The sequence below is a fragment of the Nicotiana tomentosiformis genome, chromosome 1 (assembly GCF_000390325.3).
Source record: "Nicotiana tomentosiformis chromosome 1, ASM39032v3, whole genome shotgun sequence".
Classification (NCBI taxonomy): Eukaryota; Viridiplantae; Streptophyta; class Magnoliopsida; order Solanales; family Solanaceae; genus Nicotiana; species Nicotiana tomentosiformis.
Window position 1 is genome coordinate 101,636,445 of NC_090812.1, and position 22,748 is coordinate 101,659,192.

Genomic DNA, 22,748 nt, shown 5'->3' on the forward strand with positions numbered 1-22,748 from the left:
AAACCCCTCCTTCAACTGCAATAAGTAGGGATCACTGAACTGCTTCTCCTTCACTTCGGCTACTAAGGAGGATTCGGCCCAGTTCTAAAGAACAACGCCACCATCTTCAGAGTCCAAAATTCGAACTCTTAGACTTGCTAAGTGATGGACTTCCTTCATCATAGTTCGCTTGTCTGCTTTAACATGAGCTAAGCTTCCCATAGAACGCCGACTGAGAGCATCAGCTACAATATTTGCTTTCCCTGGATGATAGAGGATATAAATATCATAATCTGTGAGCAACTCGAGCCACCTTCTCTGACGTAGATTCAATTCTCTTTGCTTGAAGATGTATTGGAGGCTCTTATGATCAGTGAAAATATCAACATGCACCCCATACAAATAATGGCGCCAGATCTTTAACGCAAATACCATAGCTGCTAACTCAAGATCATGAGTGGGATAATTCTTCTCGTGAGCCTTGAGTTGTCTCGATGCGTAGGCTATGACTTTACCATGCTGCATTAATACACACCTAAGACCAACCCCTGAAGCATCACAATAAACAACAAACCCTTTGGTTCCTTCCGGTAGTGTCAAAATTAGAGCTGAAATCAACCTCTTCTTTAACTCGTCAAAACTTTCTCACAAGCGTCCGACCATTGAAATTTGACCTTCTTCTGAGTCAATCTAAAAGGGGACGAGATAGAGGAGAATCCCTCTACGAAACGCTTGTAATAGCCTGCTAGACCCAAGAAACTTCTTATATCGGATACTGAGGTGGGTCTAGGCCAATTCTTCACTGCCTTTATTTTTTAAAAGTCCACCTTCACGCCTTCCCCTGAGATGACATGGCCCATAAACGCTACTGATTTTAACCAGAATTCACACTTAGAAAACTTTGCATATAGCTTGTGATCCTGCAGTGTCTGCAACACAAATCTGAGATATTCTGCATGGTCAGTCTCGCTATGGGAATAAATCAAGATATCATCAATAAACACAATAACGAACAAATCAAGATAAGGCTTGAAGAACCTATTCATAAGGTCCATGTAAGCTGTTGGTGCATTCGTTAAACCAAATGACATTACCAAAAATTTGAAATGCCCACATCGAGTCCTGAAAGTTGTTTTTGGAATATCCACTTCCTTAACCTTCAACTGATGGTACCCCAATCTGGGGTAAATCTTGGAATAACACTGGGCACCCTAAAGTTGATCAGATGAATCATATATTCTGGGAAGAGGGTACTTGTTCTTGATGGTGACTTTATTCAACTGATGATAGTCAATGCACATGCGCAAAGACCCATCCTTCTTTCGGACAAACAAGACCGATGCGCCCCAAGGTGAGACATTTGGCCTTATAAATCCCTTATCTAGAAGATCTTTCAACTGGACTTTTAGATCTTTCAACTCTGATGGAGCCATTCTATAAAGCAGAATAGATATCGGCTTAGTGCCAGGGAGTAGATCAATTCCAAAGTCAATCTCTCGATCGGGAGGAACTCCGGGAAGATCTTCAGGAAACACTTTTGGGAACTCATTTACAATTGGTACTGACTGGAGAGTGGGAATCTGAGCATCTGCATCCCTAACTCGAACCAGATGATAGATATACCCTTTAGAAATCATCTTTCTAGCTTTAAGGTAGGAAATAAACCTACCCATATGTGCTACTGCATCACCCTTCCATTCTAAGACTGGTTCACTGGGAAATTCGAAACTTACTATTTTGGTTCTACAACCCACTGTGGCATAACTGGACTCTAACCAATCCATTCCCATGATTACATCGAAGTCTACCATCTCCAATTCCACTAAGTCTGCTACAGTAAGGCGATAATACACTTTGACTGGATATCTCCTATAGATACATCTAGCTATAACTGATTCTCCAACTAGAGTGGACACTTCAAAGGGTTCACATAACTTTTCTGGTTCTATCCTAAATTTCTTAGCAATATATGGGGTTACATAAGATAGGGAGGATCCTGGATCCATAAGAGCATAAACATCAAAAGTGAAGACGGTTAGCGTACCTGTGACAACATCTCCACGAGCCTCTATATCCTGATGGCCTGCCAGCGCATACAAGCAGTTTCGACCACCGCCTACATTACTGGACTTTGCTGCACTATGCCCTTGTTGGTGCTGAGAGTTCTGAGGGGCTGCTGAATTAGTTGACTGAGCTACATTGCCTCTATTATTCTACCTTGCTGATAGACAATCCCTCAAGAAGTGGCCCTGTTGACCACACGCAAAGCAACCATTTGTGCCCGAATGACACACCCCTGGGTGCCTCTTACCATACCTGTTGCAGATAGGGTAACCAGCGACTCTGTAGTCCACACTTGTATGTAACTGTGAGCCTGTTGCTCTGAAATTCTGGTTTTTCTTGTTAAAATTGGACTTCTGAATTGGTGCACTAGCTGAAGATGGAGCCGGTCCTAATTTTGGTTTCCTGAAGAACGGGCGATTGCCACCTGCTTGAGATTCCCCTTGGCTGAAATTTCCTGCAGACTTAGCTCTCTTGCTGAATTCCCTGTCCTTTTCTCTCTGTAGCCGCTCTTCTTCTTTCAACCTGTCTTCGTTCCCTTGAACAAAGGCAACCATCTTAGTAATGGTCATGTCATTGCTCTGAGAAGCTATATTAGCATCAACAAACAAATCATCTGATAGCCCCAATACAAACCGCCTAACTCTGGCCCTCATATCACGTACCATCTCCGGAGCATACTTAGCCAGAGAGACGAACTACTCATTCACACTCATCTCATTCTGTTTGAGTCTCTCAAACTCTAAAGCCTTAGCTTCCAAGACCTCAATAGGTAGAAAATGCTCAAGAAACGCATCTGCAAACTCCTTCCAAGTTGCAGGAGATGCATATTCCCCCCGGGACTCTTCCCATGTTTCATACCAAGTGTTAGCAACATCTTTCAACTGGTACGCAGCAAGCTCTGCTGCCTCAGTGTCTGTAGCATGCATCACTCAAAATATCTTCTGAACATCATCAATGAAGTTTTGCGGATCCTCATCCTTTTTGGACCCTATGAAAACTGGAGGCTTCATGTTGAGGAATTCCCTAGACCTTGAACTACCCATCTCATCAATAACACTTGTTCCCTGCCTTTGAGCCTGAGTAGCAACAATTTGGGTAAGTAACTGGATAGCTCCCCTGACATCCATGTCTGAAGCACTGGGCACTGAACCCAATGCAACTCTCTGGGCCGGAGTGTCCTCCTCCTGAGTAGCATTAGCCGTAGCCCCCTATCTAGTAGCTGAGGCCTCTTGGTGCACTTTCTCTTTGCAAGCATTTTCTGAAATACGCAATTCGCACGAGTTAGAAGGATTCCTGAAAGCATAGCTCTAACTGCACGATCTAGAGTATGAAAGAAATGAAACAATCCTAGATGTCTTGGTGGTCGACTGTTTACACGTATGGCACGCACACACACATAAAAGTGACCCCACTGGACACGACTTCATAGACTCCCTAGGAATCTTGAACCTAGGCTCTGATACCAAGCTTTGTCACGCCCCAAACCATGGCCTGGGTGTAACACGACACTCGGTGCCTAACTGTATGTGACCGAGCGAACCAACTAGATGGCTGGATCAACATGTGGTATAACTGTAAGCTCAATATAAACATGCAACATGCTGATCTACTAAAGAGTCTGACTGAAATATCATAAATGCGGTAAATACTGAAAAGTCTGCAAGTATAAACGAGTAGCCGACAAGGCTAACGCATAAAAGCCTACTAATATCTGACGGACTGGACTATAGTCTACTAAGCCTCTAAAGAATACTGAAATGCTAACTGTTTACCAGGAAAAGGTCCCAGGTATAACTTATTAACTGAAATACTATAAAGACTGAAAAAATGAGGGATAATGCCCCGAAAGACTGGGGATCACCAATAGCTGATACGAGATGTCCTAGCAAGCAGAGTTGTCAACCTGTAAATTATTACCTGCATCGCGAGATGCAGTGTCACGACCAAAAATCCACTAAAGATTGTGATGGTGCCTAACACTGCCGTCAGGCTAGCCAACGGTGATAGATCACTTAATTACTCATTTTAGTATTTTGAAATCATAATTTTCTTTAATTAAATAGTATGAAATAGATTTTACAGGGTAAAGGGTAATATTTACACGAACTACAATAATGAACAACCCGTAGGAACCCCTAAAACCCGGTGTCATATGTGCATGAGTATCAACTAGGAAATATAATAAAATACAACATCTACCTGGAATACAAATTAGTTAGGAGAATATAAATAACCCTGATGGAGACTCTGCAAGCTGCGGATAGTAACATGAAATGCAACTCACGGTAAAATCCCCGCAATAGTCGCGCCTCGGCGCCCAAAAGACCACCAGACATATATGTACCTGCACAAAAAGTGCAGCAAGTGTAGCATGAGTACGTAAATCAACACGTACCCAGTAAGTATAACCCCAGAGAAGTAGTGACGAGGGGTCGACATCAACACTTACTAGTGGTCCAATAAGACAGATACAGTAGAAGTAGACAGATGTGAGTCAGAGCGAATAAACGAAATAACAAAAATAAATACATGGTAGAATTCTCCTCTCAGTAATAACTCAAACTCTCAGCTAGTAGTTACCTCCTCAATCGGGGTATATATAGTGGACCTCACCAGATAAGTCACCACAGTTAAATTCAGGAAAGCTCACAGATACACTGTTTTCTTATCAATTATTACGCACGATTTCATAAGAGTATTTTATAGAAATGAAGAGGCGTACGGCCCGATCCATCATAATATTTTCGAACCATAGATATATCTATTATATTGCCGAGGCGAACGACCCGATCTATCATAATGTGCGCACTGCCGAGGGTCAAACGGCACGAACCAAAGATGTATCTATCATGCCGAGGAGAACGGCCCGATCCCATTAGAATAAGAATCTTTGATGGGTCCTTGACCCCACTCACGAATAGACATGTGAGTTATAAATTTTTAAGGGAAACCTTTCTATGAGAACGCATAACGCGGGAGAAATTCGCAAGAGGAGTACAATTATTTCGCAGCTAATCATGAAGCCCATCGAATCTCTACAATAGCAAGTCTATCACACTACAAGAGTCTAGTCTCAAGTCGCAACATAAAATAAAGGAAGTTAATAGGCAAGAGACAACTCAAATAGTACAGTTATAGCATGGCGGGAACCTAAGTCTACCCGGACATGACATGAATCTAGCTACGCACGGACTCTCATCACTTTGTGCGTATGTAGCCCCCCCTCCCCTCCCCCCTCCCCCAAAAAACAAGTAGCACATAATAAATATATCACCTAAGGGTAGTTTCCTCCTCACAGAGTTAGACAGGAGACTTACCTCACTCCGAAGTTCCATAACCAGCTCCAAAGCCTCTCTAACACCTTAAACCAAAGCCCGTCGATCCAAAACTAGTCAAACAAGGTGCAAACTAATCAAAATATATTCCAATGCTCATAATAATTCCATTCATAATAATTCCCAACTTTGCTAGAAAAGTCTATAAAATCAACCCTCGGGCCCGGATTCCGAAAATGTTCGAAGATAAACATTACCCATAACATTACTAACTCAAATATGTAATTTATTCCAAATTCCATGTCCAATTTCGTGGTCAAAAATCCAAAAATACCAATTTCTAGGTTTTCTACCAAAACCCCACATTCCTACTAATTTCCATGTCTAAATCCATATACAAACCATGTATTTAACATGTAATAGGTAGGAGTCACTTACCTTATGTTGCTTGATGAACATATCCCCTTGAAGCTCTCCAAAATTGCCCCAATCAAGTGAAAATGGAAGAAAATGGGCCAAATCCCGTTTTTATAAAAACACCTCCGCCGAGACGACCTTCCGCTTCTGCGATCATCTTGGCCACTTCTGCGGCGAAGTCCACGCTTCTGCGAAGTCGTGCCCAATAGCCATGCCCGCTTCTGCGCTCCAAGCACCGCATATACTCTCCCGCAGGTGCGGGAATTGGTTTGCACCAGCGGCCTCTGCCCTGATCACCTCCAGTCGCTTCTGCGATGCCTCACTCGGAGGTGCGGTTTTGATTATGCGGACACTCAACCGCATCTGCGGTCTAGCCTTCCCCCAGCAAAATCTGCATCTGCGTTTGCCTGGCCGCTTTTGCGGAGTCGCATCTACTGTCTTGATTCCGCAGGTGCGATTTCACCAACAGTTGGCCAAAACCAGCATTCCTCAACTTCAAATTTCGATCCGATTCCAATCCGAAACTCACCCGAGGCCTCCCGGACCCCGTTCAATTACACCAACTAGTCCCAATACATGACACGAACCTGCTCGAGGCCTCAAATCACATCAAATAACATCAAAACTATGAATCGGCGACCAAAATCTTTCTTAAAATCTTTCAAACTTCGACTAACGCGTCCGAACCTTACCATAACATTCCGAAATGACGCCAAACTTTGCGTACAAGTCATGAACCACAATACGAACCCATTCCAAGGCTCGGAATCCCCAACGTTCATTGATAACACCAAATCCTACTTCAAGCCAAACTTAGGAATTTCTAAAACCTTCCAAATGCCAACTTTCCACAATAAGCTTTGCAATGCTCCCGGGCGACCTGATACTCAACCCGAACATACGCCCAAGTCCGAAATCATCATACAAACCTATTGGAACCTTCAAATCTTAATTCCGAGGTCGTTTACTCAAAAGTAAGATCTTAGCCAATTCTTCCAACTTAAAGCTTCCGAAATTAGAATTTTCTTTCTAAATCAATCTCGAACTTCCCGAAATTCAATTCCGACTATACGTACAAGTCATAATACCTGAAGTGAATCTACTCAAGGCCTCAAACCGCCGAACGACGTGCTAAAGCTCAAAAAGACCGATCAGGTCGTTACATGCAGGCCCCGAAAAAAAAAGGGACGTCAGTACATTTGAATTGTACTAGTATGTAAAATAACTGAAAGAAAGAACTATAAATACTGAAACTGAACTGATAACTGAGAATTGATAAGGAAGTAAGGATATGAATACTCAATCTTCGGAGTGATGAACCACATATTTATCTGAATATTAAACTGTAGCCTTAGGACCAATATATATGTGCACAAACTGCGGCCTTGGGCCCAAGTATACGTATACATAACTGCGACCTCGAGCCCAAAAATGCATAAAGCATAAACTGTAGCCTTAGGCCCAAAGATGCATAAAGCATAAACTGCGGCCTCAGGCCCAAATACAGGTGTTCAACATTCAGGGATTTAAAATCAGGAAATGAGAATCATACTACAATACATGATACTGAATACTGAATCATATTAAGTTACATGATACTGAAATACTGAATAGAACTAGACTGAGACATATATTCATAATAAACTGATTTGTCATAACTGAGGCTTATAAGATATTGAATGAATTATGAATTGTGCCATCTAGAGAATAGAAGTTCTACAACCATTCATGGAACTGAGGCATAATTACTTTCCGAGGAATTCATAATAGTCATAAAGAATGAGACATAGGGAGAATCATAAACATTCCCAGATGTAGAGCGTTAGCCTCACATACCTTAACTTCCTGCTCTTGAGCGTAATATAGCGTTTGTCAATGCTTTCAACTTTAATCTATAGCAATACAAGTCAAAGGGATTCCATATTAGCAATAATACTCATGTTTTGGTCACTTAGGCATTTTATCAAATACTTGGTGGGTATAAAGCTTTATAACCCTTATTAATCGTGTTTCTACACCCAACAACCCATTCTATTGCTCCTAGATAAATTCTAAAATCTCAAATGGTTATAATCAACATCATTCTTTATCACCCATAAGATAAACAACACCCTTAACCAATAATCAATAATCAACAACCCAAACCTATAACCGTTCATGCTTTTCCGTCAAACCCATCAACTCATATCTCATGAACTAGAGTTTATAGTCATTAATCCAATACTATAATCAAGTAGAGGGTGAAGATATTACCTTTTTAACGTTCAATCCTCTTGAATTCGAATTCTACAGTTTCTTTTCTCAACAATGATGTCCCAATCGAATATTTAATAATTTTAAGGGTTTATCCATGTTAATAAGGTGTTGAAGAATTAAAATTAACTTAGAATTACTATTAGAACTCACATTGGATGGTGGAGGGACCTTGGGGGAGGTTAGGTTCTTGAGAGCTTCCCTTTCTAGAGCAAGTTTTTGTGTTTTGGGGTGTGGGAGACAAAGTAGGGCTTTAAAAATGACCCCTCCCCCCGGGTGCGCCCCCGCGCAGCAGGACATCAGCACTGCCACAAGTGCGCGGCCACGCATGGAACCATCCGGGCGCGCATATTGCGCATTGTTCAGTAAAACGCACATAGCATTTTGCACAGAGATCCGTTCGGGCTTCACAATATATCGTTGGAAAGCTATTTCAAAGGGATACAATTTTCGTGTTTTGCATTTTCCCAAGTTCCTTACAACGTTTCACTAAATCCTGCTAGAAGACTCACCTTTTGTAAACTTAGTCGATTTTATCGAATCTTATACACCTCACTCTCCGTCTTGGTTCTAAAATAACTACATCCACCCATACTCATCCCGATAGAACTTCACATGTCTAAAATATAATATTACTACTCATGTAACATGTTCACACCTAAGCCGAATTTACGGGGTGTTACAATAGATTAATTTACAAAATCGCATGTCAATTAGGCGTAAAAATAGTAATTTGAAAAAGATATCCACCGCTTAAAAGTATAAATAAGATCATAAGACACTCAATTAGTATTGTAAATTAAAATATTACATGATGGGAAATCGGCAATTTAACTTAGTAAAAATATCTTATTGGATGCAATTATTTTACAATATATTACACGCACGATCAAGAATAGAACAAATTTTAAGTCTCGAATGGTTTAAAATATTTACTAATAAAAACGTCAACATAACATAAGTCCATTATTTTATTGATTTATTTCTTTTCCCAAATTTATTGCCAATTAGTAAGTCCATTCCTTTGGAAGAAAAATATCTGACGAATAATGTTGCCCTGATAAATCACCATTCTCACTCTTGGCAAAACTGCACTCATCACTTTTCCAGCTTTCATCAACATATGTTCCTACCAAAAAAAATGGAATGACCAATCAGTAATATTAATGTATTAAGTCAATAAAGATTACAAACTTGTACCTAGTAAAATGCTAACGAAAGAGAGAACTATAGAAAAGCTAAATTAAAGAACAACAACTGGATAATTAATTTTCAGTGAATTAGGGCTAATATTGTAAAGACACTATAGGTAGAGTTGCTAATTTAAAAATAGTTAAAATACAAAACTTGCCGGTCGGCTGAAACTAATTACACTCGCCAATCGAAAAGTATATAAAATATGTATATTTTTTGTATATAATACGCATATATACAAAAAATATATATATTGTCGCCTACTATTTTTTAGAGCGGCTAAAAATATACTTACTCTTAAAAAAGATGGAAAATATACCTCTCTTGGACTTGATTTGCATATTGAGCTGATGTACATTCAGATTTAGAGCTTGAACAACACGGGCAGGAAGGAGGACAGGAAACGTTGCTGTTTTTTTCACAATTATTTGAGTTATTTTAATAGTTTTTCAAACAGTACAATGAATACTAATGCAGCCAAAATTAATGAATCCCATCATCAAAGATAACATTACTTCACTATCTTGTTACTCATCTATTTGAAAATACAGGTTATTCTCTTGTTTATATTGATAGTAATTGATACTTAATAGTTTAACTAGACTAATAATCTTATTACTGAAAATGAGAGAAAGGAAATGAATATAAGAGAAGACTAGGAAATGCATTTTTTTATACACAAAATGTTTTTGGTTGGAAAATTGGAAAAAATTATCGTCATAGTCGATTCACATATATTTGTGTGACAGACTCGATCTCACTAGAGGCGGAACCAGGATTTCAAGTTTATGGGTTCGAGATTCTAATCGTTTGAAGTTACTGGGTTCTAGATTAATAATATATACATATTCAATGAATTTTTTAAGACAAATACAGAGTTCGAACCAAAGCTACTGAGTTTGGCCGAACCCGCTCCTGTCACTCTAGCTCCGCCCCGGATCTCACCGATACTAATAAGCTGAATGCTTGTTGGCAGGTAAATGCAAATTTAGAATTTAAAGCTCGTTTTTCTTTTTTACCGGACTTATTAGATGGTTGGAGGATTTTTCCTCCTCTTTGAGGAAGGAAAACTCCCGTCCCACTAGATCTCTGCCCATAATCAAGGAAGATTGCTTGCATTTTAGGTCCTCCAATTGCACAATTTTTTAAATACATTCTTCTTTGAGATGTCAATCCAAAATATTTTGAGTGATGCTGAAACACAAGAACAAGAAATTAATTAGTTTGCGATAAAATAATGGTTAATTCTATATACAACTTCGAGATTGAATCATATTTAGTATTATCAAATTCTTAAGAGAAAGTACATCACATCATCCTTAAACTGAAAATTAGTAGATAATTAATGTTTTTTATTTTAATTAATTATCCGAAATTTTGATCTAATTCCAAACATAATCTGGAAAGTATTTAGTAGAAAATGCAATTCTCTTGATTGAAAATGTACTAAAGAATCGTCCAAAAGATAATAACAAACAAGAAAGTGTAAGAAGGAAAAAAACTACCTAGGGCAATGAAAAAACTTGTATCTCGATTATGGGATTTGTGTCTTTCATAAACGGCTCATGCGGCGTAGATAACACTTTTATTAAAATAAAAGCACGACATTATGGTAAGACAATCTATTGGATCGAAAAGTATGGATTTAAGAAAATCAATTTACCCTAACTTAACCTCAAAAGTTAGCTCACGAGATGTATATTATCCAAGACGACACAAAAAGAAAAATAAACAATACCCTACCAATGTCGCAAACCAACAAGTATAGAGGAATAAAGATTGTGCAAATTTTGAGTTTACTAGGTTCCTCTTTTTCTTTGGCTTTTGTTCTCATCTAATTGGGAGTAACTGTAGTTTGAAGAAATAAACCAACCATTATTCTTGTCAAGTATACAACATAAACTTTGTTATTCATTGTTTCTTTAGGAGAAAGAAGTATACAACATAATTGTAAAAGTGGAGATCAAGCGAGGAATTAAAGATTAAAGAAGCTGACCTTGCCATTTTGGTTCTCAAAAACCTCTTGGATAATATGGGCAGGTAGCCATGGTTTGCATTCTTCAAATCCAATGCCAGCTTCCTCATTTTCAGCCATTAAACAAAAAAAGATAAAATAGTAAGAAACTAAAAAAGAAAGAAATAGAGAAAGGTGGGATATCTAATTATGGTTATGTGGAGAACGCTAGCTTTATATAAAGACAAATTAATTCAAGACAGACTTTGATTAATTGTTCTTATTTACACAATTTGATCATTCCTTTTCTCAGGAATACTGGTAACTATAATTTTTTGAGACCCTTTTCAAGAATTATAAAGTTCGTGCACGGATACTCCATTCATTTCTAGAGCAGACAAGTCATATTTTGATTTCTAAGGTTAGATATTGTTTCAAGGATACAATATTTCAGCAAGTCATTTTTATGATTTCCAAAGTTGGTCATTGTTTTTACGGAGACATTTCCTTCTAGTTCCTGAATTTAATTTTAATGTCTTATCATCTTTTCTAATTTTATTCAAGCATAGAAGTAAAAAAATAAAAAAAAATGACATGGTAATTGGGATTCAAACTTGTATTACTAAGTTCAAAATTTGACATCATAACTATTGCTTGAATAACACCGAAAGTTTCTCAATTAAGGTTAGAGAAGGTTCAACCGACACTGTAGTCGGAGGCAACTATTGAACTATCTTTTTGAGACGTCCCATTATCTTTTTACCATTGTAGAGTTTTTCGTGCAATACTTTTAAATATTCCTTTTCAACTTCAATTTTAATTATATATTTGTTTAGTTTCAACAGATATTGTCGTAGAACACAGAAATGGGAGCCTTGAAGCAATAATAAAGTTGTCTATGTGTGTCCTATAGGTCACAGGTGGGTTCTAGTCATGAAATCAGCCATTGATACTTGCATTAGAGTAAGCTGTCTATATCACACACTTTAGGGTGAAACCCTCCCCTGGACGTAAATACGGAATGATTCGTGCACCGGGCTGCCTGCCCTGCCTAGAACACAGTAAACTCTATCTATTTGGGCCAACCAATCTTACCCTGAACGAATGATCCAATTTTTTCATAGTGGGCTAGCAGTCCAATCCTGGTAATTTCCAAATCCAAATCCTAAGAAATCCATCCGCCATGGATTAGACTGTCGACAGTTACCTTCTCACTATTCCATATAGTAGTTGCACACCTCAATCATACAATACTCCATTAAATTACTTACTTATTTCTTTCAAAAACTGGATAAATATATATTTGGATTCCAGAGAAACAAAGAAAAAATAAAAAGTTAAATAGTTAAATATATATTTTGATTCGATTCCCATTTTCTAGTGTTAAACTCCACCATATATCTCCACATTGTGCACGACGTTGTTTCAATCATCTCCGATTCAAATGCTCGGCAGTTCAATTTCCGGCGGCCGTACTAACGTCCGCGTTGTCGTCGTCGGCGACCGCGCCACCGGCAAATCAAGCCTCATTACCGCTGCCGCCACTGAAACTTTTCCGGAGGAAGTTCCACCGGTGCTTCCTCCGACTCGACTTCCCGCCGATCTCTATCCTGATAATGTTCCTGTTACGATCATTGACACTTCCTCAAGGTTCTTATTGCTCTTTTTTGGAGTTTGAATACTTGATTTGTTGGTTATACGTCATGAAGGTTATCATATTATGATGAATTGTTTGGGTATGATATGTAGTTTGGAGAGCAGAGGTAAGGTTGCTGAAGAATTGAAGCGAGCTGATGCTGTTGTCCTCACCTATGCTTGCGATCAGCCTTCTACTCTCAATCGCTTGACTACTTTCTGGCTTTACGAGTTTCGTCGCTTAGAGGTTCTTTTTGTTTTTAATTTTTTTTTCTCCCAATCAACCTATTTTACTCCATCTGTGTCCAATTTGTTTGGGCTTTTTTTCCGATGGTTAGTGTGTCAAACCTTGAAGTTAACTCGAAATATTTTAGTTCAATTTTCAAAAGTAAAATTTAGATAGTCAGAAGCTACAGAAAAATATTGAGTATCGAGTGGTGAAAGAATACATTCTAAAAATACTGGTCAAATTCACTAATTCCAGAAAAGTGCCAAATATCTCGATAGGGAGCATATATTCCTTTTTACGTGCCTTTTGCTGTTAATGGATTGATTATTGCTTTATTTTTTTAAAATATGGAGGCCTATGTCTATGGTCACCAGCTAGTTTTAGTATTTTTAACGTATTTTTCTGGAAAGTCTTGTTCCTTTATGTTAATGCAATTTCATTATTATTCCATTCCATACATCATTTTTATGGCAAGTCGATTAAGTATAACACTGTAACTCTTTTGGATGGGTAATGTACTTCTGTTGTATGTATTGAGAAATGAGAAAGTGACTTCTGTGCATTCTACCATGGTTAGATCAAGGTGCCGGTAATTGTTGTTGGCTGTAAGCTAGATAAGCGAGATGAGGAGCATCATATGAATCTAGAGCAAGTGATGGCTCCAATCATGCAACAGTTCCGCGAGATTGAGACTTGCATAGAATGTTCTGCGGCGAACCTAGTTCAGGTGGGTGCAACTTGTCACTAGGAACTTTTCCTTGCAGATGTTTTATATTTCAGTAGAGTGATGTCTTTTTAACCTTTACAGGTACCTGAAGTGTTCTATTATGCTCAGAAAGCTGTACTTCATCCAACAGCTCCACTTTTTGATCATGAAACTCAGGCTCTTAAACCCCGTTGTGTTAGAGCATTGAAACGGATATTTATCCTTTGTGATCATGACATGGATGATGCTCTCAATGATGAAGAGCTTAATGAATTTCAGGTCATTCTTCACGTTGATGTCCTCTAATTTGTTAAAGCATTTGATTACTTTGGTTTTTTATTTCAAGAAACCTTATTCTCAAGCATTTTGTGTTTTCTCTTTTCTATAAAAATTGGCAGATTAAGTGCTTCAATGCTCCCCTGCAGCCTGCTGAAATAGTGGGTGTCAAGAGAGTAGTACAAGAGAAGCTACCTCAAGGTGTAAATGACATGGGGCTCACATTGACAGGCTTTCTTTTTCTTCATGCACTTTTTATAGAGAAGGGTCGACTCGAGACAACTTGGACCGTGTTAAGGAAATTTGGGTACAATGATGAAATTAAGCTGAAGGATGATTACCTTTCAATACCTTTCAAAAAAGCTCCTGATCAGGTGACTCTATTTATGAAGCAGATGACTATTATGACACTCGTGAAAGTCCAAGATATTATTAGGCTTATAGTTGACTGTCTGTGTTTGAAAGAACTTTGGCATAGATGCTAGAAGGAAAATTCATGGGGAATATCAATAATAGGTTGACCTAGTTTGCATAGAGTTTCTTTCATGGTGAATCAGCACCCTTAATCACAGTTCCGATAGTGGAAACTTATCAAGGATCAGATTATAGGAATTGTCTTTCTCCGTTCCAATGCTGCTTCTTTTCAGTTTTTCCGAAGGTTTAAGTTGTCTGACACCAATATTGTTTGTTACAAGAAAAACTCCGGCGGTATATTCATATTTGTTTTTAGCTCCTCACTGTCTTTCTGTCAGTTCCCTTCTCAACAATGTTTTGTCTTCTTGCAGAGTCTGGAGTTGACCAGCGAAGCAGTGGAGTTCTTGAAAGGGGTCTTCAGCACATTTGACACCGATAAAGTATACTCGGGCACTGTTTTGCATTTTGTCGTATATGTGACTGTTTTTTTTTCCATGTATTTAATATGACTTGATAATAAAGGGGATAATGTTATGCGTTCATTGTTGGTAAGAGGTGGGCTTATTCTGAGTAATCTATGAGTGAATTGATCTCACCAGAACTCTTAATGGTTGTAAAGATAAAGGACAATCTTTGATACAGTAAGTCAAAAAGAATGTTCTTAAGACAAAGGAGCAATTATGTAGTCACAATGTAAATTTAACCCAATTAGAAATGAAAAATGAACTTTGAGGAATTTAGTTGAGCCAAATTCCAATTATCCTCTTTTTTTTTAAGATTCCAAAAACAAACATGAAGATAATAACGAGTCAATGGAAGATGGTCAACACACATTGCACAGCTTCTAAAAGATTAACACTCAGCTCATTGGCAGAAATAAGAACTTATCCATAAATAGCCTTCATGATTTGGAAAAAGTTTGAGAACTTTATCTCTCATTACAGTCCTTATCTCTGGATGAAAGAGGAGCTCTATCCGTTTTTGACTGCAATACTGATTCCATATTTAAGCTGTGTCAATTTGCAGTGTATTGTCTCTTCCTTAATTTCTTTCTTTAGGATGGCGAAGCAATTTGAGTTTTTTCTGAGGCTAATATATTTTGTATATCCAAGCTCTCTTCTTGCCCTTGTTTGAAGAAGTTTCTACGCAAAACCAATTAATTTCCCAGCCCGTACTGTCTCAAAAGGTCTTCGGTTCTAGCAATGAAGCAGGATGCTGGATATTTTTGTAGATCCTCATATCATATACCAACATGGAGGCAAATGCAAATACTTTTTGCTAAGCCTTTTAAGTCTTTTGATAGTACCAGACATCTTAAACTTATTGTCTGCTGTTCCTAAATCTGTAAATTTTTTGTTTTATGCAGGATGGAGTCCTTAGGAATTCTGAGCTTGATGATTTATTTTCAACTGCACCAGAAAGGTAAATTGGTTTCTGTGAGCTCTTTATTGTGAAGTATCTACATTTGGATGGCTTTGTTGTGCACTTCCTGCTAATGAATGTGAATTATTAGGATACTATTTCAAATTTTGTCCATTCATTGATTGAAGCTGCTTCACTTATACATTCATTAAATGCCAAAGGGTTGCTTACATATTATTTCAGACTTTCACGAGGAATCTGTCAATTATGCCTATATGCTCCTGCTTGACACATTAAGATTGATCGAATGAGACAGACTTCAGGAGACTTGTAACACATCTATCGTGAATCTCATATAGGATGTTGGGTCTTTCCTTAATGTTATCCTTTGATATGGTAGCTCTGAGTAATTTGTGTGCAGCTAATTGTGACGATGTGAATTTTCAGTCTTTTGACTTTACTAGGGACAAGTTGAATCATGCTTACAGATTAGTTTAGACGACTTCTCATTTCAGTTATCTTTTTTCTTTTCTAATAGGTTCTGTAGAATAATTTTTGTCATTATCGTTGATGCTCTTTGTTTGAATCTTATGACGAGAAGTGTTCTCGACTTCTCTTCTCTCTCTCTCTCTCTCTCTCTCTCCCCCCCCCCCCCCCCAACCCTTCCCTCTGAGCTGATTGCTAACCTGGCTTTTTTATGGTTGAAATAATTGCAGTCCCTGGGGTGAAAGTCCCTACAAGGATGCTGTGGAAAGAACTCCATTAGGGGGCTTGTCTCTTTCTGCTTTCCTGTCTGAGGTTCGTACCTCTAGTTTTCTTTCTCATCCCCCTCTCCCTGGTAGTTGCATTTGTCAAGAGGGTTTCCTAACTCTTGAAAATTTCTTCCAACATATTCCATATTATTTTCTTTCAGAATCAGATAATTTGGAAATATGCCTTCCCTTGCTTTAATTCCCTACATTCATGGCACAGTTAACTTGTTCGAATATAGTAGGTGGATCGCAACTCAAAATTTGACTGATCATGTTTTCACTTCCCTTTTAAATTCTTTTCTATTGAGTAGAAGGATCATTAGGATATTTAGCTTATAGATTTTGCGCTCTAGGATTTCATTAATAAAAGGGATTGTGCTAGTCTGCTATTTCTGGTTTATTTCACATTTAATGCCTATAATGTTGCATATTCTAGTTGACATACTCTATAGGAGCAAAAATAATTTCTGTTAAGGCATTTTCTTTAAAGATCCAAACTGCTAATGCTTGCCGATAACAATATCAGTGGGCTCTTATGACGTTGCTGGAACCAGCTCAAAGTTTGGCCAACTTGATATACATCGGGTATAACTGTGGTGCTGCATCAGCACTCCGTCTTACCAGGAGAAGATCAGTCGATCGAAAGAAACAACAGACAGATCGAAATGTTTACCAGTGCTTTGTTTTTGGTCCTAAAGGATCTGGCAAATCGGCCTTGCTGAAGTCATTATTGGGAAGGTATCTATTTGAACTTAAGCTAGTGAATTGCTTTTGTTGATAGCAGTTCTTGTTAATGGCTTTTAGAAATATCCAGTTTTTAATATTATGAGCGGATCTCCATTTTTCCTAAGATTGGCCAGGCAAATACATATCTCCCTTTGTCATTTTTCTTTACTATTCTTTGTCTGACAATTTCTGATACATAACTTTTGTTCACCAAAGGCCTTTCTCAGAAAATTATGCGGCGACAACTGACGAGCACTATGCTGTTAATGTTGTTGACCGTCTTGGGGTAAGTGCTCTCAGAAGATTATCATTTGACTTGATAGGATGTTATACTTGATCTTTCAAACACTTGTCTGCCTGTGTGCTGCAAGTATGGTATCTTAGCTTCTGCGCAAATGATTCCCTATTAATATGCATAGTGTTAATTAGAAGAGTCTTATGCTTTTCTTTGATGCATGGATACACATCCTCTGTTAATTAAAAGAGTCATTGCATTTACAACTTTATTCCCTTGTTGAATGCTCTCGAGATTGAATGTAAGTACATTCCCATAATACTAAACATGATTTTTATGCAGGGAACTAAGAGAACTCTTGTACTTGGGGAGATTCCAGAAGACGAAGTTAAGATGCTTCTATCTAATAAGGAATCTTTGGCGTCTTGTGATGTAGCAGTGTTTGTATATGACAGGTGAATAATGCAAAATCTGAATTAGACTAAAGGCTTTTCTGCACAGTAAAATTCATTGTTATACACCAACGCTTGGATATAGAGAGGTTGTTCTAAAATTTTATGGGGGTGAAAAGCCCTGTGTTTCTTTCACTTACAAAGGCAACTCTCTTATTCTAACATTTCTTTTTGATCAGGCCCTCCTCTCTCTTATGCTAACATTATTTTGGGAAATCACAACTATTGACGTGTACACACAAACACATCTTTAACCATCAGGAGTATGGACTGCTCATAGGCTCCATCTTTTTTAAAGTTGTACAAAATCAGCTAGCAGAAGCATCTGTTGCTGTGATGCAACTTGGTTATATCACTCTGTATATTTGTTGGTTAAAAATTGATATTATACTGGATCCTAGATTAATCCATCCATAGTGGTATATAGGCCATTAGATGGTACATTATCGTGGCTCTTTTGTTTTTACATGTTGTTGGGTCTATTTAATGGTTAATCACAATTTTGTTCCCCACCCTTGCGGTCAAAGAATAACCCCCTCCATGATATGTATGACATTTACAGACTAGTTATGGTTCCATCTGATATTAACCTCATATCTTCTCTTACTATGTTATTGGGGTGGGGGGTGGTTGTGGGGGGGGGTTTCCCAATAATCAAGTGCTGTTGATGCTTACTGCTAGGTTTCATTTACTGTGGGTGTGAGAGGTTCTTTCTTCTTCAACTTTGTCATGATAATTTTTTTTTTTTTGGTGTGGAAACTTTCTTTTCCCTTTAGCTCGGATGAATATTCTTTAAAAAGAGCATCGGAATTGCTAATGACTGTGGCAAGGCGAGGGGAAATTAGTGGTTTCATGATGCCTTGTCTATTTGTTGCTGCAAAGGATGATCTTGATTCATATCCAATGGCAATAAAGGATTCAGCAAAGGTATTTATAGTTGTTTCATTGTGTTCTATTTTGTGCTCAAATTGAATGTACCCTGTGTTTTAAATTAAATTACATAAACGATTTTATGATTTCTTGATTTTGCTTTCCATATATGCCTTTTTGATAAAAAAAAAAAATTCAATTTATGTTCAGATATGTCAGAGTTTTGGTATAGAGGCACCTATTCACATAAGTGTAAAGGAGAGAGATCTGAATAGTGTGTTCAATAGAATTGTCACTGCTGCAGAGCACCCTCATATAAGTGTTCCTGAAACTGAAGTTGGACGTAGCCAGAAGCGATATCGTCACCTTGTTAATCGCTCTCTCATGTTTACTTCAGGTACTTTTGACTCTAATACCCCTAAAGATATCTCCAAAGAGAAGTACAAAATGGAACGGAAATATTGAAAATTGGCACTGAAGATAGGATGGCATATTAGAGGGAAAAGTTTTAAATCAATTTTTTGCATACCATCTAATTCTTAACTCAAAAATTGCAGTTGTGGCTGCTGTTGCCGTAGTTGGACTGGCAGCATATCGATCTTATGCTGCACGGAAGAATACCTCAAGCTAGGTAATGTCCTGTTCTACTGGAGAACCAATAGTCAATTTTCAACCTAATAAGAAAGTTTCCCCGCTATTCCTTTGATCTCTACTAGAGAATTAGCTAATGTCCTTGTACATAGAGTATGCTCAGACTTCTTCCAAAGGTTATTTCAATTTTGTCCATCTGGTCTTATCCATTTCCTGTTGAAAGTATCAGCTAGGTGCTATTTTTCCTTTACACTTTGTTTTAGAAAGCACGATCTACCTTTTGTGAGCTACAGTGTATTAGTAATGTAATATTTAGGTGGCATTTGGACTTTGGATATCATTATTAGAAAGGCTTTCGGAAAATAATTCTGGGAAAAGTTGCCTATTCAGATTGGTTTTGGAGGAAATGTTAAACATCTGGTTAGTTTTTCTGGGAATCTGGGTAATTTATTTTCTCATTTCTTTTTTCGAAATCAAATTTTTCATTATGAATAAGTCAAAAAGGCAAAACAAATTTACTTAATAAACTTTAAAATATTTACTAAATTTTCCATTGAGTTAAAATCTTAAATGCTCCTCTCTCTCTCTCTCTCTCTCTCTCTCTCTCTCTATATATATATATATATATATATATATATATATATATATATATATATATTTGTATGTGCAAAAAGGACACACATTTGTGTGTGTCTCTCTCTCTATATATATAATTAAATCGCTATATTTACATTTCAAAAAGGTAAATAAATTTTCATAATAAAGTGATTCTCTTACTTCGTTTTCAAAATATGTTGAAGATGAAAGTAGGAGCAAGAATGTAAACATATTTAAATACAAATCAATAGGTCATTTCCTTCCAAATAAGTATGCACAATAAATAAGTGAAAAAAGTTAATTATATTTTTACAATTAAGGTTTTTAGATGTGTGTGGGTGTGTCTACTAAAGGAACAAAAGGAAATTCTAAATTTAGAATAATGATTTGAAATATACTTATTACCCTAAATTTAATTTCTATTTATTGAATGAAAGTTTCATCTAATCGTTAGGTGGTATTCAACAAATTAAGCATTTTTTTTAGCAGCAGTTGGTGGTACATCAGTACATGTATCAATATGGACCCTTAGAGTTTAATGTTATCTTACTGACGATGTGTTTTGATATCATTCGTGAATATTACATCTGTAATATGTAACATTATCTATATTATATTAAAAGTACGAAATTTCTTAGCGAAATGTCGTTAGCCTTTTTTACCCTCTATAGTGTATTCTATATTGGATAAAATTGTAAATACAAATAAAGTATTTTTTTTAAAAAAAAAAAAAAAAGGTTGCCGGTAAAATAAAAAGGAAACTCTTTCTTAATTAATAACATAAAAAACGGTCCTTCCATCCCATACCTTGCGGGAAAAGTAAAACTTATCAAGGTAAAAAGTTAAAAAGAATAAGACAATAAGAAGAAACTCATTATTTAATATTCCTACTAATATGGTCGAAATTTTCGTATGTTAAAAAGGAAAAAGAATTAGACATTAAGTAGAAACTCATTATTTAATATACATATTAAAGAGGTAAATTTTCATAGGTTAAAATGGACAAAAAAAAAGATAGTAAGTAGGAAACGCATTCTTTAATATTCCTTTCAAAGTGTGTAAAAAGAAGTTGATTAATACGCAATTTTTATTCTCCATAAACACTCTCTTTTAATTTTCTGGTTGGACAATGCTTTCATCAACCTATATTGTTTAGAATTTTGAAACCAAAGTCATTTAGAAAAAGGAGTTGGACACTTCTATAAAAGAAGCCAATATTTCATATTCCTTTTCAAAAATTCTTGATAGTCAAGGTATTCGAAGGTAAATTTGCTTTTATTTTGAGTTTAACTTTTTGACTTTTAGATTATTCTTGAAGTTTAATAATAGACATTCTTCAGTTTTGTAGTAACAAAAATTCTTGTAATTTTCTTCATAGCTAGCAATTCAAGTATGTAATTTAAAAGTTAAAATGTTTATTTTTCGTGAACATATAATTTGCTATTTTATGAGAAAATTATATAAAAAAAGTAACTACATAAAATTAGAAACCAGTGAGCCTTAAATATTTAAGCATAGAGCAATCAAACTTCATACAAAAAGATATAACACATTAGCATGTTTGTTTTCGGTGGACATGTAATTTGCTATTTTATGAAAAATAGAAAGCAATTACATGAAATAGAAACAATGAGTCTTAAATATTTAAAAATAGAACAATTAAACTTCTTAGAGAAAGATATACTAAATTTAGTACATCTGATAGTGTGCATGGCTGAAGCCTGAAGAATACGAAAGAGATATAATTAGCCTCATTACTGGAATGCTAGGAATATGAATGCCACAAAATATTTACAGTCGTGGAACATAAATTCAGTAATAATTGATACGAATCTAAAATATGTCTGCGCCTTAATGAAGTCGTGAGCTATTTATATTTTTGAGTTATTTTACAATTCTTATAGTATTTCAATCAATTAAAGAAATAGAAGAATTTATTTTTTTTCCTCGGGCGAGAAAAAGATTTTTGTTAGTTATCTACCCATGCATGATTGTGTTTATAGAATAAACTTAAAAGTTTATGTGTTATTACTAAAATTAAAACAAAAAAAAAAACTTGAAGACTTGTAAAATTATAATAACTTATAAAGATGGAATAAGTTTATAGTTGAATATATTTATCAAGATGATTGAGGAGCGTTTCTTTCTTTATTAAGTTAGCTAAATAGAATCAACAATAATCATTTTTAGGAACTTACTCTTTTTGTTGTAACTATTTTATTTTTCAAACACTATTCGTTAATATAATATTAATATGATTTTTAAAGTTATGTATTTATTAAGATAGGGTATAGTAGATACGAAAAGTTCTTAGACAAATTATACTCTTTGACGTGCAATAAACACTCACTTAAAAGTATTATTATGATATTATATAGTAAAATTTACATGCGAGCAAGTTTTTCTACCCAGTTGTAATATAATAGTAGCTCTTTGTTCTCTCTGCGAGACTAATGTATATGTACGGCTTGATGGAAAGTATGGGTAGTAGTTGCTACCAGTATTTTGTTCATTAGTCGACTGATCTAGTCGAGTTAAACCTAGGTATAAATTCCCTCAGAATCTAATATTTACCCCATCTGACCATGGAGAATAATTCAGTGTTACTTCAGTATTTAATTTGTATATACTGGTCTTGCCATCAATGCTTGTAAAGACTGACATGACTAAGTGGAGTCACTATTTTTTTTAGTAAAGGAGTCAAAATATAAAGAAATAAATTCATTAAGAGCCAAAAGTTGTATGTACTCCCTCCGGTTCACAATAA

The 22,748-nt window shown here is 36.5% G+C and overlaps 2 protein-coding genes across 2 annotated transcripts; one reads left to right on the plus strand and one right to left on the minus strand.

Annotated features, from left to right (window-relative positions):
* Positions 1-1,190: 1,190 nt before the first annotated feature.
* On the minus strand, positions 1,191-2,708 carry LOC138907780 (uncharacterized). Its single transcript, XM_070198392.1, has 2 exons — positions 2,296-2,708; positions 1,191-2,184 (listed from the first exon to the last, which is right to left on the minus strand). The coding sequence occupies exons 1-2, from the start codon at positions 2,706-2,708 to the stop codon at positions 1,191-1,193; spliced, it is 1,407 nt and encodes a 468-aa protein (XP_070054493.1).
* Positions 2,709-12,279: 9,571 nt separating this feature from the next.
* Positions 12,280-19,761, plus strand: LOC104121615 (mitochondrial Rho GTPase 1-like). Its single transcript, XM_009633650.4, has 14 exons — positions 12,280-12,786; positions 12,886-13,018; positions 13,578-13,727; positions 13,809-13,985; positions 14,105-14,356; positions 14,768-14,836; positions 15,763-15,818; positions 16,475-16,556; positions 17,037-17,248; positions 17,453-17,522; positions 17,814-17,926; positions 18,700-18,850; positions 19,004-19,190; positions 19,351-19,761. The coding sequence occupies exons 1-14, from the start codon at positions 12,581-12,583 to the stop codon at positions 19,422-19,424; spliced, it is 1,932 nt and encodes a 643-aa protein (XP_009631945.1). The 5' UTR covers positions 12,280-12,580; the 3' UTR covers positions 19,425-19,761.
* Positions 19,762-22,748: the final 2,987 nt, after the last annotated feature.